General features: G+C 38.5%; 2 protein-coding genes across 10 annotated transcripts in view; both read right to left on the bottom strand.

Annotated features, from left to right (window-relative positions):
- Positions 1-61: 61 nt before the first annotated feature.
- Positions 62-4327, bottom strand: paqr4b (progestin and adipoQ receptor family member IVb). Its single transcript, XM_049563470.1, has 3 exons — positions 4162-4327; positions 2080-2298; positions 62-638 (listed from the first exon to the last, which is right to left on the bottom strand). Exons 1-3 carry the CDS (start codon positions 4325-4327, stop codon positions 205-207), a joined length of 819 nt encoding a protein of 272 aa, XP_049419427.1. The 3' UTR covers positions 62-204.
- A 594-nt stretch (positions 4328-4921) lies between these two features.
- Positions 4922-14779, bottom strand: part of cmn (calymmin) — a 28108-nt gene continuing 18250 nt past the window's right edge. For 5 of the 9 annotated variants that reach the window (XM_049564420.1, XM_049564417.1, XM_049564415.1 and 2 more), the window contains 27 exons: positions 14397-14450; positions 13514-13564; positions 13298-13354; positions 13030-13083; positions 12879-12920; positions 12730-12786; positions 12154-12192; positions 11948-11998; positions 11829-11867; positions 11672-11728; positions 11247-11315; positions 11029-11097; positions 10757-10822; positions 10584-10640; positions 9859-9906; positions 9586-9657; positions 9405-9476; positions 8760-8831; positions 8306-8377; positions 8135-8206; positions 7978-8046; positions 7820-7882; positions 7210-7275; positions 7087-7125; positions 6698-6985; positions 5385-5441; positions 4922-5302 (listed from right to left, as the gene is read on the bottom strand). In XM_049564420.1, the coding sequence (XP_049420377.1) occupies positions 5298-5302; positions 5385-5441; positions 6698-6985; positions 7087-7125; positions 7210-7275; positions 7820-7882; positions 7978-8046; positions 8135-8206; positions 8306-8377; positions 8760-8831; positions 9405-9476; positions 9586-9657; positions 9859-9906; positions 10584-10640; positions 10757-10822; positions 11029-11097; positions 11247-11315; positions 11672-11728; positions 11829-11867; positions 11948-11998; positions 12154-12192; positions 12730-12786; positions 12879-12920; positions 13030-13083; positions 13298-13354; positions 13514-13564; positions 14397-14450 (1757 nt within the window). In that variant the 3' untranslated portion in view covers positions 4922-5297. The remainder of the gene's footprint in view (positions 5303-5384; positions 5442-6697; positions 6986-7086; positions 7126-7209; positions 7276-7819; positions 7883-7977; positions 8047-8134; positions 8207-8305; positions 8378-8759; positions 8832-9404; positions 9477-9585; positions 9658-9858; positions 9907-10583; positions 10641-10756; positions 10823-11028; positions 11098-11246; positions 11316-11671; positions 11729-11828; positions 11868-11947; positions 11999-12153; positions 12193-12729; positions 12787-12878; positions 12921-13029; positions 13084-13297; positions 13355-13513; positions 13565-14396; positions 14451-14779) is intronic. The other 4 variants (XM_049564414.1, XM_049564416.1, XM_049564419.1 and 1 more) reach the window with 4 other exon arrangements.

Genomic DNA, 14779 nt, shown 5'->3' on the forward strand with positions numbered 1-14779 from the left:
CTGTCAGTTCCTCTTTATTCTGCGCTGGCAAAATGTCAAATTGCAAACTTCCCTTGTGAAGAATTTCAGCAGCTAAGACTAAAGTGCATTTTGAAACAACTCGCCTCTCTTCTCACTATACCGCATGGCCTCGCCGAATCCTATATCTCATTTCTATCAGTGCAGCCTTCAGTGCATGCATGTGTGTGCTCAATACACTTGGCATCACTCAGTAGGACACTGGTAGCTCTTAATCCAGGCTAAATCCTCCAGTGTGCCCCAGTGCAGGTAGATAATTGAGCAAATGACCATGACATGCATTATCTGGTGGCTGTTGCCCCAGTTGTCAAAGGCGCCGGGGACAAAGCGCTCAGGGATCTGGATGATGTTGACCAGCCCTCCCAGTACAGCCAGAGAGTCCATGATGACGAAGAGGCGCAGGGAGTTTGGGCTGCCCACCCCGCTGCCATACACCCTGAACAGGAAGAGGATGAAGCGGAACAGGGCCTGCCAGACGAATGCTCGCAGGCGCAGGACATTAGTGCGGGCAGTGGTGGCACAGTAGATGCCGTAGGCTGACAGGAGGATGTAGGCCAGCAAGGCAGTGTGTCGCGTGGTTGGGTAGCAAAGGAGGGTGATGTGGATGATGGGAAGTGCACCTAGTGACAAGAGGGAAGATACACAAGTGAATAAACAACAGTAAATATACAAAGTTAGATGCTATAAAGGTATAGACTAGAGACTTGGACTGGAGTCAGTTTTAAAGGACCAGTGTGTAGGATTTAGTGGCATCTAGTGGTAAGGTCGTAGACTGCAACCAACTGAAAACCACTCTGCTCACTTTCCATTCCCAAACATTGTAAAAACTACAGTGGCCTTCAGGTAACCTAAAGCACAATCTATGTAGAGGCAGTGTTCGGTTTGTCCATTCAGGGCTACTGTAGAAACATGTTGGAACATGGCGGGCTCTGTGGAAGAGGACCCGTTCTATGTGCAGAAATTAACAGCTCATCCTAACCTAACAAAAACACAATTTTACTTTTAGGTGATTGTACACTAATGAAAACATATTTATGAATATTATATTCTGCCTATAGAGCCCCAAAAATCCTACACACTGCTAATTTAAAGGTCCAGTGTTTGCATACTGCAGTATTTCATTGGAAACAGTATGCAATTCATTGTTTTCAGACAAACAAAAATATATAGTGTACTGTTTAGGTGTACTATAAAACATATTAGTATGGAATTTTGTGTGCAGGATAAGTCTCTGCTGGAACTTTATCGTGATAGTGACAAGACTTCAAGAGGTCACTGCTCCCAGCCAAGAAATGGTCACAAAAATCCCCATATAGCCATGATTTATTGTTTTTAAACTTAAACTTTAAACTTTGAATTTTTATTGTGTTTTATTTTATTTTATTGTTTGTATTGTTTTTATTTCATTTTATTTTCATTTTATTTATTTATTTAAAAAATATTTTACTTTTATTTTATTGTGTTTTATTTTACGGATTAAACAAACAAGACATACATTATTAATAAGTAAGCTTGAGACACCAGAGGGGGGTTTTGTAATTACCTTTGGACAGAGCCAGGCTAGCTGTTTCCCTCTGTTTCAAGTCTTTATGCTAAGCTAAGCTAACCATCTCCTGCCTCCAGCTTCAACAGACTGACACAAGAATGGTGGGCCCACTCTGGCAAGAAAGCAAATACACGTGCTTCCCAAAATGACAAATTATTCCTTTAAGATAGCTTTGAACAGAAAATCAATTAATGGTCAACATTTTAGCCATGATAAAGATTTGTAATTTGCTTATGAAGAAGTCTTCTTCTTTCAAATACAAATACAAATACATACAAGTCTTTTGGAGCAAGTCTTGCTCCAAAAGACTTTGAAACATGAGTGTGAAAGTTCATTCTTGGCTTTGAATGTATTTGAAAAGTATTCTGACATACTCTATCTAATCTGATCACATTCATTACTAGACTACTAAACCACATGCTGATTTAAACCTCCAGGAAAAAAGCTAGAAAATGAAAAGTTAAATAATCAGATAGAGGACAACAGAGCCAGCTGTTGTAGCATTAACAACCTACCCAAGGTGTTAACCAGACAGACCCCGAACATGTCCAGGGACAGCAGGGTGTCGTACACATGTTCTCCTCCCACATGGTTCATGAATATGTGATAGACCACTGAGCCCACAGTGGGGGAGAGGCAGGCCAGGTAGTGGACCACACAGATCCAGCCACTGTCCACCTCCATCCAGGGGATGCTGAAAGGCAGCAGCACCAAGAAAAGGAAAAAGGGGACGCCTGAGGTGACCAGGAGATGAAGAGCAAAGAGGAGAAATTAGACGAAGGAAGAAAAGAGGGGAAAATGTGTTAAAACCAGCACCAATGCAAGTCCTCTAGAAAGCCATCTAAATTGAAATCGTAAGCCTTTATTGCCTAAAAGTTTAGTTGGGCTGATGTCTATGTAGATAAGATAAGCCATCATCCATCACCAGAGGGGAAATTCAGGTGTTGCAGTAAAATGGAGAAGTAACAGCAGAATGAAAATCAGAATAAATAGAACAAGAGGAACATACAACTAGTATAAGAGTAAAAGAAGTATCAAAACAGCCAAAAGTACATAATAAAGAATATCAAATGTAATTAGTATAAAATGGTATAGTATAGTATAGTATAATATGTACATAATAACATTTATTATTATTATTATTATTATTGTAAATATAATGAATGATTATTATAATATAATGCTAATAAGAAATATATAAAAATAAAAATAAATAAATAAATAATATAATTTTTAGTATAAAATGTATATGATATTAACATATAATATTAATTATTATTAATATAAATATAATGAATAAATATTATAATATAATAAGAAGATGAAATATATATGAAAATAAAAATAAATATAAATAATATCTTATAACTATTTCAATATAATAACAATAATTAGTATTAATTTTTTTATATAGTACTTTCCAAGCTTAAGCAAATTTACATTATAATAGAATTTTAAAAAATCTAATAATTCTAATAATGATAATATAACAATAAATATAAAATAAATAAAATGTAATAAATATTATAATAATATATTAATAAATATAAAATAATAAAGATATGTTATAATAACATAATTATTTTGATATAATAATAATTTTCATAATAATAATAATTAATATTATTTTATTTATATAGCACTTTTCAAGCTTAAGCACAAATTTACATAATAAAATTTAAAAAATCTGATCCATGATCCTCTGTATGACACACAAAAATTATGAACATGAGAGCACATACATCAAACAAGCAAACAGCACTGGGCACATACATGAACAAACGAAAGTCAGCAGGTGTAATTAAATATCACTGCATGAAGATCAATATGAGGAATTTGATTTAGTGCTTCCTCTGTTTGTTTCTTTACCAGGAACCATGTGACAGATACGGCAGTTGGCTACATGCATAGAGAAATGTGAGCGACGCTCTGAAGCTAATGCCCTTCACTTCCCCTTAGTAAGAGTGTTAGTCTTAATGAACTTATGGGATAGCCAAGGAGAAAATGGAACATGAGGGAGATGATAGCAGAGGTTCAAGGTTGGGCTTGTTTCAGCTCATGCACAGTTAAATTTACATTTTTGCTTGTCTTTGTTCAACTTAAATTGAGTTTAAATTTGTAAGCCTTAAATCAAAAGGGAATATTTAATAAAATATATTAAGATACTATAATCTTGCAGCTGCAGTCTATGCAAACTCATGCATCTGCAAGATGGTTTGCCCGTTATGATGCACACAGCGAGGGCATTTACAGCTGAAAAGTGTCAGCCAGCTACACACCTTTAAAGACCTTGTTAACAGCAGGATATTTCCAGGTCAGGGATTCCCAGGGCAGATTACAGCTAATACCCCCTATCCTCATTACACCTCCTCGCTCAGTATGCTTATAACTGGCCATAAGTGAGAGTAGTGGACACCTGGGATCTGTTTTGTTTGTGCAAGCCTTGTATGAGTTAAATGGTGGGAAACATTTGCTCTGTCTCTTACTGTGAAGATAATGCAGATAACTGACATTTTTATATTTAGTCCAAACTGACACTTTCCTAAATAAATAGCAGTGTAAAGAAAAGGCAATGCACATTTATTTTCTGGACTTACCATGGGTGTAAATGTTCCCCAGCTCATTGTGCATGTAGAAGAGGCTCCTGAGGCACTCATGAGCTGTAGACACTGGCCGGTACCCCGTCAGGACATACTTGTTGAACTGAAGGTGCTGAGGAGTCTTTGCAAAGTCCAACAGCCGGGGTCCTTCGCAAAGCACCATCACTACTTCCTGCAGCCAATGCCCCTCACATTTAGTTGACAGTACAAAACAGGTTCCTCACCATTTACATCCTAAACGAGGCCGCACTCAGGACTCTTGAGGCACGGTCATGAACACAACGAGCCGGAAACTGTGTTCCTTGAAATCCATCACTGGACAGGTGTAATTCCAAGCAAGCAACCTGTTGAGCTGGCCAAGTGGCATGCTTTCAGTCAGGCCAATCAGCGAAGGGCTCTTAGCCATAAGCTGGGGTAATCCTCACAAAAAGCCACGTGCAGTATCACAGCTGCTCCATGTCACGGTTCATAACTGACACACACCTCAACTTTAACAGCTCTGTATTTCCCTCATTACACGCTGTACATGTTCCTATTCCCCATGCTTGTATACAACTGTGCTGCATTCAGGATGATCTGGGGATTACAACACTTTAAGAGGCGGATGTTTGTCTTACCTGCACTGATAACTCCTCAGCATGTGCATTTAAACATATTAATGGTTTCTGATTTTGTTGCAGCACACTAAATGTACAAACGAGTCCACTGTTTAGTATCAATTGATGGTTTTATTCAACCAAATACTGTACAATAATAAACAGATGCTTGCAACAAGTAGTAAAAAACCCTTTCCCATGCAAAATAAATTAGACTGAATAACAGGATTAATTTGAGATGACAACATCCGGCAAAACTATCTGATTCAACTATACTGTGCAGCAGACTCACTCCATGTCTTAATTTCCTCTCTTGCATGTACACTGAGCAGTAAGTGCAGGACAAAAGGTAATGCAGGGTGCATAAAAACATACATGAAACAGAAAATGTTTAAATGTTATTTTCGCTACAAACAAACACAAAAATACCAAGACTATTTGACAGACAGAAGAAAATAAAAATAATATACAATTAGAAAACAATCAAAGATAATATACAATGACAGAAATAGATTATGCTTGTCGTTGTCTGTGGGGTTAACCTGTGTGGAGAAAGATGAGTTGGATGGTTGTTCAACTGTCATCAAGCTGAAAATGATTATTCTGTAGTTTGTCTGTCCGTACCTTGATAGCCACTGTTCCCAAAGAAGCCGTTCAAGTCATATTTGCCGTTCTTTGCTCCTGAAGACAAAGAAAAGAAACAAAAGTTTTCAAATTACTTTTACATCTCAGAATATTACTCATACTGACAACATATTACTTCAAATTACTTCAAATACAGCCTCTAAGTGGATTTTAATGTTTGTCATGGTCAACTTAAAGGCATAGTTTGACATTTTCGGAAATATATAGAGATTTGATTTTCTGCTCGAACCCGATTTGGCCTGATCGACCTTCTGGGTTTAGACTGTGCCGTAATTTCTTAGCAGTGCCAGAGACATGAACGGGGTCTGGTTTGCGCTAATTTTTGAAGCCCAAATACAATCACCAGAAATAAAAAGTGACAGGTTAGAAAAGAACTAATGATTTAGCATCCCTACCAGAACAATGCTGTAAAGCCTTGTTCAGCATTACAATGTTCTGTAGTCTAATTTAGCCACTTGTTGGTGACTGCTTTTTTTAAGAAACATAAAAGCTCCAAAGTTTATGAGAGGGGTCTTTACTGATGTATTTAAGGGCGTAGAACAAAACGTTACAGTGTCTTTCGCTTCTGTTAACCACAGAACTCATTTCAGGCACCCAAACAAAAACCTACTGAACAAAAAACACTGACTTCAAGATGAGGGAACTGGGAGTGCAAAATGCTAACTTAGTTGCGGGTTTTAGGACTCATTACTGGAGTACTCTGTCACTGAACTCAGAAAAGACTTTGGTTGACTAAAACTTGTAAATATTTTTTCCATTGGGCTCAAAACTGCTGCTGTGGTTTGGGCTCGGTCTGGTTTGGAGAGAAACCAAACGGGCTCATGTTGGGTCAGATGTGATTATTTTGAGCTCAATCAAGGCTCTAATTTCAGAGTTCAATAAAAACATTGATATCACTCTCAGTATCTGTCATATATGAAGCTTAAAGACATACTATGCAGGTTTGCCTGTTACTAATTGTAAACACACTCACCAGGGAAAGTTCAAGTAAAAGCCAACCCCAGATTCACTCTCATTAGTTGTCACTACATGTGCGTTTTTTCGGTACTGTATCTCTTGGATGCCTGTTGCTTGAAGTATGGCACCTTGTTGCTACCTTTTTATATAGCCCCAATCTCCGCTAAGCACCGAGGTGGTACACACCAACGAACACAGATAAATACAAGAACCACAGACTTCTAGTGGCTCATAAGTGATGATTGCGAGGGTTTACTTCTGAGAAAGTCTATTCATTGCCAATTGCTAAACTTTACAGTAGTACTTTAAAGTACTCTAACCTCTCCCTGACTTGCCTTGTGGGTGAAAATGCAGTTTGAGATGCTGCTGAATGTGAATCTGACGCGGCAGCTGCTGCTGATGAAGCAGGTCATCAGGTTGCTCAGGCACCTGAGCCACACCCAGCGAATCTGCGGCAGGTGCAGAGTCGAGGGCGAGGTCGGCAGTCCCTGCAGGGTCAGGTAGGTCGCTAACACCCGCATCAGGTTCCACATCAGGCGTGAAAGACTCCACAGGCAGATAGGACGGGTCAGAGGGGTAGGCCAGAGTAGGGCTGGGAGTAGGAGCTGCAGGAAACGCAACAACTATAGAGGGAGAGACGGAATAGAGGGGGAAACTGGTGAATCACTGTGAACCAATACTGTCTTTGCACCATCAATGCAATTTATTAATGTCATAGTTTTACCTTCTGGCTGCACTTGTCCATTTATATAGCCCACATTTTCTGAAATTAAGAAACAATTAAACGTTACAGAATGTAGTGAAGCCACAAGAGACAAACATGCAGAAATACACACAACACACTCACCATATCTGTCAATGGACATCCCCTCGCCTTCAACTGCAACTGCTGGTGTCGGCACCTCTACCTTCCCTAAGAGGTCAGGGGACAATAAACAGAAAAGATAAGAAGTCGTCCAGAAGCTTAGAACAGCTGTGCGTGCAATTATTTTTTAATGTTATCTTGCAATCACGAGTTAATCAAGTCATTATCACAGGAATTTAGAAGTCTGTTTCCTCCTATTACTCATAATGTTTATCACAGATCAGGGGTGCCATCCCTGCATGATGGCGTTTCATTCATCAGCACATTACACTGTATTTTTCCAACAGTCATGACAGTGATCTCAAAGGCTGAAATCAGGTGTGATCACATGAACAAGACACTCCTTTTTGAGTTTTCCATAATATTCCCGTGATTGGTCATTTTCTTGTGATAAATTATGTTATCGAGAAATCTGCATTTCTGTTTCTTGAAAATTGACATAAATTTACCTGAGATAACAAAATAATAAATTCACATTCTTGAGATAAAACAGCATTAAAAAAAATTTGCAAACACAGCCGTTCTTGGCTTTGTAAAGAAAAAATTGGGGTCTGCAATGTATTTGTGATGTGAATGTCTTTTCCTGACGCACCGTAAGATTTTTCAGCTGAATCTGTCTCCAGAGGCAGGGACTCATACGGTAAACCAGCTGCACCTGTTTGAGGTAAAAAAAAATATATAAATATGCACTCTATTTCTTCATTTCTAACCCAGATGCTCAGATAATTTGTAGCAGTAATGACAAAATACCATATTCTCCACCAGATCTGCTTTCAGATACAGATTCAAGGGGCTGTGACTGGTATGGTCCCTGGTTACCTGTTGAGAGATTGACACCATACCATTCAGTAAACATGATAAAAACTCAGAGGAAATGACTGATTGGTATGAAAAGGATGCACTGCACCGTATTTCCCAGCAGATTTTGCTTTGCTCCCAAAACCAAGGGCCTGCGGTGCATAGGGAACTTCACCGCCACCTAAGCAGTTGGCAACCACATAGAGAAGACAAATTAAACCAAACAAATACACAAGTAAGTGGCAGTTAGAGGGTAGCTGTCATGTTTACTGATTCTCACCTAATGTGCCTGTTAATTTTCCGTTCTGTCCAAGTCCCAGAGGTTCAGGCTGATATGATGATCCAGCCAGACCTGGAAGGCAATAAATAATTAAATAGATTCTATGGTTTTATGGCTCTGACTACATTTTTATTTCAGTCAGGACCACTTTAGTCAAAGAAAACTTTATTTCAATTTGTAGTATTGTATTTGGTGGTATGGCTCTGTTCTGGGGTCTTTCTGCCTTTCGTAGGCGTGTACACGCAGAAAGTCTCTAGGAAAGCCTAAGGTGGAGAAAGCACACCTCTCTGCCCTTCCACATGCAAATAAGGAAAGCCTGAGGCAGAGAGAGCAAACCTTCCTGCCCCTATATGGAAAGCCTACGCCAGTGAGAGCAACAGCAAAGACCCCCCCGGGAACAGAACAGCAGCTTGCAAAGGAAGCAGCAACAGTAGGCATGTTTACTGATTCTCACCTAATGTGCCTGTTAATTTTCCGTTCTGTCCAAGTCCCAGAGGTTCAGGCTGATATGATGATCCAGCCAGACCTGGAAGGCAATAAATAATTAAATAGAGGAATATGGTTTTATGGCTCTGACTACATTTTTATTTCAGTCAGGACCACTTTAGTCAAAGAAAACTTTATTTCAATTTGTAGTATTGTATTTGGTGGTATGGCTCTGTTCTGGGGTCTTTCTGCCTTTCGTAGGCGTGTACACGCAGAAAGCCTCTAGGAAAGCCTAAGGTGGAGAAAGCACACCTCTCTGCCCTTCCACATGCAAATAAGGAAAGCCTGAGGCACAGAGAGCAAACCTTCCTGCCCTTCCATGCCCCCATATGGAAAGCCTACGCCAGTGAGAGCAACAGCAAAGACCCCCCCGGGAACAGAACAGCAGCTTGCAAAGGAAGCAGCAACAGTAGGCAGGCCAGAGCTATTTAAATAGGGTGCCCTGAATGAGATTTGCCAATTGGTTGCATAGAAAGGAATCATGTGATCTATCAGCTGACTCCCTTCCATCAAGCAGCCGCTCCATCAGTTGACTGGGCTGTTTGAGACCAGCTGACGTAGCTAGGATGTGAGCTGAGCTTGACATCATGTCACATGTCACAAGTTTACTTACTGTATTTGCCGTTAGATTCGGCTTCAGGGCTCAGTCTAGCTGGTTGAGCTTCATAAGGCATCCTTCCATAACCTTTAGACAAGATGGAGAGACAGAAAGAAGAGAAATAATAACAGGTTCATGGCTGGAAGTGTGTGTATCAAGTAAATCACAACAAGAGATGTCAAAGCTAATTATTTACCATATTTGCCGGCTGTCTTTCCATTACTGCCGAGACCAAGAAGCTGTCCACCATTGGGGAATCCTCCATATCCTGAACAGAGATGAACGGAAAACAGCAAAAAGTGATCATTGCCTCTCAAAATGATACCTCACAAGAAGCCTTTTTACAGTAAAGTATAGATTGTGGATTTAATTTCATCACGCTATCGGTGTCTGCATTTCTGGAATGGCTACTCGGTGAAGACAAAATGATTAGCCACAGCAAAACCCATTTTTGTCCCATCACACTTACCATATTGTGCTGGTGCAGAATTAGCACCCATGCCAGCACCAAGACCACCTGCAAGTATTTTGAATTAATATAATTACTAATATCTCAAGCTAGACATAAATGTTAAATCTAAATGTCAATATTACATCTAAATCTTAATGTCAAATTTAAGTCTAAAGTTAAATGTTAACTCTGAATTTAAACGTTAAATATTAAATCTTAATGTTAAATGTTAAATCTAGATCTAACAGTCAGATCTAATTGTAAGTGTTAAATCTAAAGTAAAAGTTTAAAACTAAATTCCACTGTTAAATATTATATCTAAATGTTAAATTTAAATGTAAATATCAAATCTAAATGTAAATATTAAATCTAAGTTTAAATGTTATATTTAAATATTAAATGTAAATCTGAATGTTAAATGTTAGATCTAATGTTAAGAAAATATAGTCCAAGCTACATCTATCAGCTGTGTTCCTATGGATTGAATATTTAGATTTAACATTTAAACTTTTTTTTATTACATATATACAGTACATTTTGTTAACAGTTACATATAACATGTTGTTTTACACAAATTTCTGTCTCAGATTTGTGGAAAATCAGCTACATTTGAAGGAAAGTTAGCTGAATATTCAAAATGTATCTGCTAGAAAATTGTAACCGAATTTTTACATTAGGTGCCTAATACTACTGGGACCTCACATTGTTTTGAAACACAACATACTGTTTGACAAATGACTCACCATATTTTCCAGATGATTTGCCATCTCCAGCAGGCCCATAGGGGCTTCCACCATAACCTGGACAGAATAGAGACAAACATTTGGGACACATTTGGACTCATTGGACTGACCATGAATGTTTGTATTCATTCTTAGACAGAAAGGAGAGCATCAGTTATAACATATTGACATACCATACTTTCCTGCTCCATTAGTGCCTGTACTGAGGGGCTGTCCACCAAACTGCAGCCCACCAATGCCTAAATCAGCGAGCATTGAGTGGGCAGAGAATAGTGTTGGTTCGCACATTAATAGTAAGACACTAAAGATTTATACGAGAGTTCTGCACATAAATGTGAGGCTGAATTTTATTATCTATAAACTCATAAAGCTGTCTATAAAACTCCCTTTTAATTCTTTTCCAGGCTACGTTATAGTGGCATAAATACAACGGACAACCACTCACCATACTTGGTGTTAGATTTCTCTGCACCCACTCCCAGAGTCTGACCGCCAAATGGCAAGCCACCCATTCCTGTAACATTGCAGAGATTTGGTTATGGTGTGTTATGTGTGTTTTAAAATTGTTTCATAAGTTAATGTTAGGCTTTACAGGTATACATTTTTTTCTCACTGAGTTGTCTTGTGTTAATAACCATTTAAAAGAAATAATGTCAGACATACCACCATACATGCCGCCCAATTTTCCATTTGGACCAAGACCAGCAGACTGGGGCTCAAACTGGCTCATTCCTGCACGAGTACGCATGAAAATCTATTTACTTTAACACTTTGAGATGAAAATGCTGCTAATATACATATATTCAGACCAAGACTATTTTTTAAATCAGTAATCATATTACTGAAGCTAATGCCAACACACTAACACCTGTGCCACTGGGATTGTATAAAACAAATTGTAGGACTTCAAAAGTTCTTCAAATGCAAAGGTTTTAAAAAAGTGTTGAATTACAGGCACTCATGTGTTTGTTATTTTGGTAGTGTTTCTGTTTTTGCACACACAACAGAATCAATAATCCATTATAAAAAACACTTTTTCCATAGTGGATTATTCTGCTCACTGTTGACGCATATAGATATAGTCTTACCATCGAGTCCAGCAGGAACCACTGGGGCTCCATTGTAAGGCATCTGTTTGGCACCACCTGTGGTAAATTGGACAATAATAGAGCCATATCACTAATTTACTTCACCCTTCTGTTATATTTATCTTAACTGTTTCCTCGCTTGGCACCCCCACCATACCTGATTTTCCATTAACAGTAGGAACACCTTGACCAAGACCTGAACAAAAACAGAGATGTTGACGTTTACTGTAATTCAAACAAAATGATATGAACTAAATTTCATACAATGGTACTTACTTGCATAGTCCGGCTGTACACCAGCACTGTAGCCATTTCCATTTCCATACGCTGCAAACAACAGAAATACCTTAGTGCTCTGAACTTAGACTAGTATGCTGAGCTAAATGGCCCACAATATATAAAATCATCTACCAATCCATAGTGCTTTATATCCATTATGGATTCAGTACTTTAACAAAGTAAGTATAAACAAGGAGGCCTACCTGATTTGGACTTGCCAGCGTCACCCAGACCTGCGCTTCCTGAGAAAAATGGCACAATTTAATAAAACACTCAACAAAACAGATTTTATACTAGAACAATCAAATTCAGCCTTGTGTTACCGGCACACCCTTTCCCTTTTAATGGCGGTGGCCTTGTGGGTGACCTGTGAGGGTGTGACGTGTACTTCATTGTGTGCATGTAGAGGAAAGCACATGCAGCAAAAAGTGATCAAAAAGTGATGACAGCAGTAGAATTAAGTGTCTAGATAAGCTCAGGGCGACTGCTAAAGCTCACAAGAAGGCCATGTTTGTTGTTTTGTGGTGAAGACTGTAATAAAGCCATTCTTGGTGAACGGCACCCCAACGCCTTGCCATCCTTCCCTCTGCAGAGTGGTCCAGACTGCTAGAAGCTAGTAACCAGCTAATAACGAGCCAAGGTAAAATTAATGTTAATAGGAGTCGGTAAGCTGTCACTGAGAGAGAGGTAACAGTTGGTTTTTAAAGCTACTGGCCTAAGATATCAGGTTACAAGCTAAATTAAAGACAATCTTTAAAAGTTATCCTTTCAAAATGCACCTCCGTATGAATTTCCATTTCCATATCCAGCTCCGAGATATGCTCCTTGTCCGTAACCTGAGAGCGGACAGAACAATTATCAAAACACAATCCACATTATAACTATTCCTATGCCATACAAGGTTGAATTGATTAAAAAAAACACTCACTAGGTTGATTAGGTTTCCCTCCATAGGGATATCCAAGGCCTGCTGCACACATAAAATCAAAGGTACTTTTAAAAAACACCCTAAATTTCCTTTAAAGTAAAAGATTAAACCAAGAAAATATCAATATGTTTATATTGACAGTAAATGTTACCAGCTCCATATCCATTGCTGAGTCCAGGGACAGTGTAGCTTCCTGCTCCATAAGCTTGGGATGAAAAAAAAAATCATTGAGATATGTATGAGGGCTTATATCATTAAAAACAACATAAAACAAATACTGCAGTGGAAATTGATGAATAATCACTGCACTACTTCTCACTCAAAATCTCACTGTATTACTGGAGTATTATGGATTTCACTTTATGATTTTAAGACCTTACCTCTTGCCCTCACAGCTGTTTTATTTGCAAGCTCGTTACCTGGTTTGTTTGCTTTAGCTCCTCCGTTTGAATATCCCCCTGCACTGGCACCGTATCCTTAACAATGACACAATATCACAGCAATCAGGCCACACTGATCAAATCTGCAGTATGTTTAAATTATCATCTGCAAAATGATCCACTATGAACATCTCACACACAATACAAATTATTGAAATTGAAAAATATTGAAAATAAAAGAGTAAGTTGATTTACCGTTTGGTTTGGCACCAAATCTATTTGGAACACCAGCTCCTGCTCCATAACCTCAAAACAAATCAAAGAATCATCAATTACTAATATGAACAAAAGGAGTCCTCTATTGTTGCCATGAACTTTTGTGTTTGTGCCAGTGAAAGCTGCAGCGCCTGCAATATAACCTTAAAATAACTTAACAGTGTGTATAATTATTTTCACCATCCACTTTGACTCTGTGTGTCTCACACTTAAATCCAGGTGGTGTCTAAATTCATGTTGGGTTATAAACATGTGCTACAGACAACCAGCAGGTTCATGTAAAGGTTAACCTCCCTGTAATATTTCACTGAACCACTTTGAAACTATCCCAACTCCTTTAAAACAAATTGTATATGTGGTAAAACAAAAAAAATACCATAGACTGTAAAAAATAACAAACGTAGCTACTGTGACATCACCTATTGGTTTGTGGACTCCCATTTGAGGCCTTAAATTTGGCATTTCGGCTGTCGCCATCTTGGATTTTTGGAGCCAGAGGTAATCCAAGGCGACTATACTTGGACAGATTTTAACAGATGAATTCACCCCGTACAGTTGTCATAAAGTGGGAAATTAGAGACCAAAACTGTTTTTGTACCAGGCTTTAAACATGTTTACATCTACTGTAAAGTTGGGTATTTTAACATTACAGGTCCACGGGGATTGACTCGCTCTTGGAGCTAACGTCAAGTGGCCATTTGAGGAACTGCAGTTTTGGACTTGGCCTTACTTTTCAGCCCCCGAGGTCACCACTTGAAAAATACACATTTTAGCACATAATTACTATGGGAGCACTGAAGCTATAACAATAATTTTGTTACATACGCATCACAATTATTAGAATATAAAATGCTCAGGTTACCAGGTCTTGGTATTTTCATCCATTGTCCATTTGGTACTCCTGATGGTCCACAGTCTAGAACACCAATGCAAACATGTATTATCAGCAACATTCCACAGGTTAAAGTAAACGAGCATACAAATATACAGATATGTACAGCTGAGCAATCAACCTCCAAACAAGCAGAGTTTGTGTTTGTATAATGTTGCTGTAATTTGAGATTTGGACAATAGCAAAAGCCGCACTGTGTTATATATATCTGTGGACATTAAGATGCTCACAATGACAATGCTAACATGCTGATGCCTTGCAGTTACAATGTTGACCATGTTCACCAGTTTAGCTTCTTTGTATCATATAATTTGCTGAAGCAGTGGCTGATGGGAATCTCATTAATTCTGCAG

This window comes from Epinephelus fuscoguttatus, linkage group LG20 (genome assembly GCF_011397635.1).
Source record: "Epinephelus fuscoguttatus linkage group LG20, E.fuscoguttatus.final_Chr_v1".
NCBI classification, from domain to species: Eukaryota; Metazoa; Chordata; class Actinopteri; order Perciformes; family Serranidae; genus Epinephelus; species Epinephelus fuscoguttatus.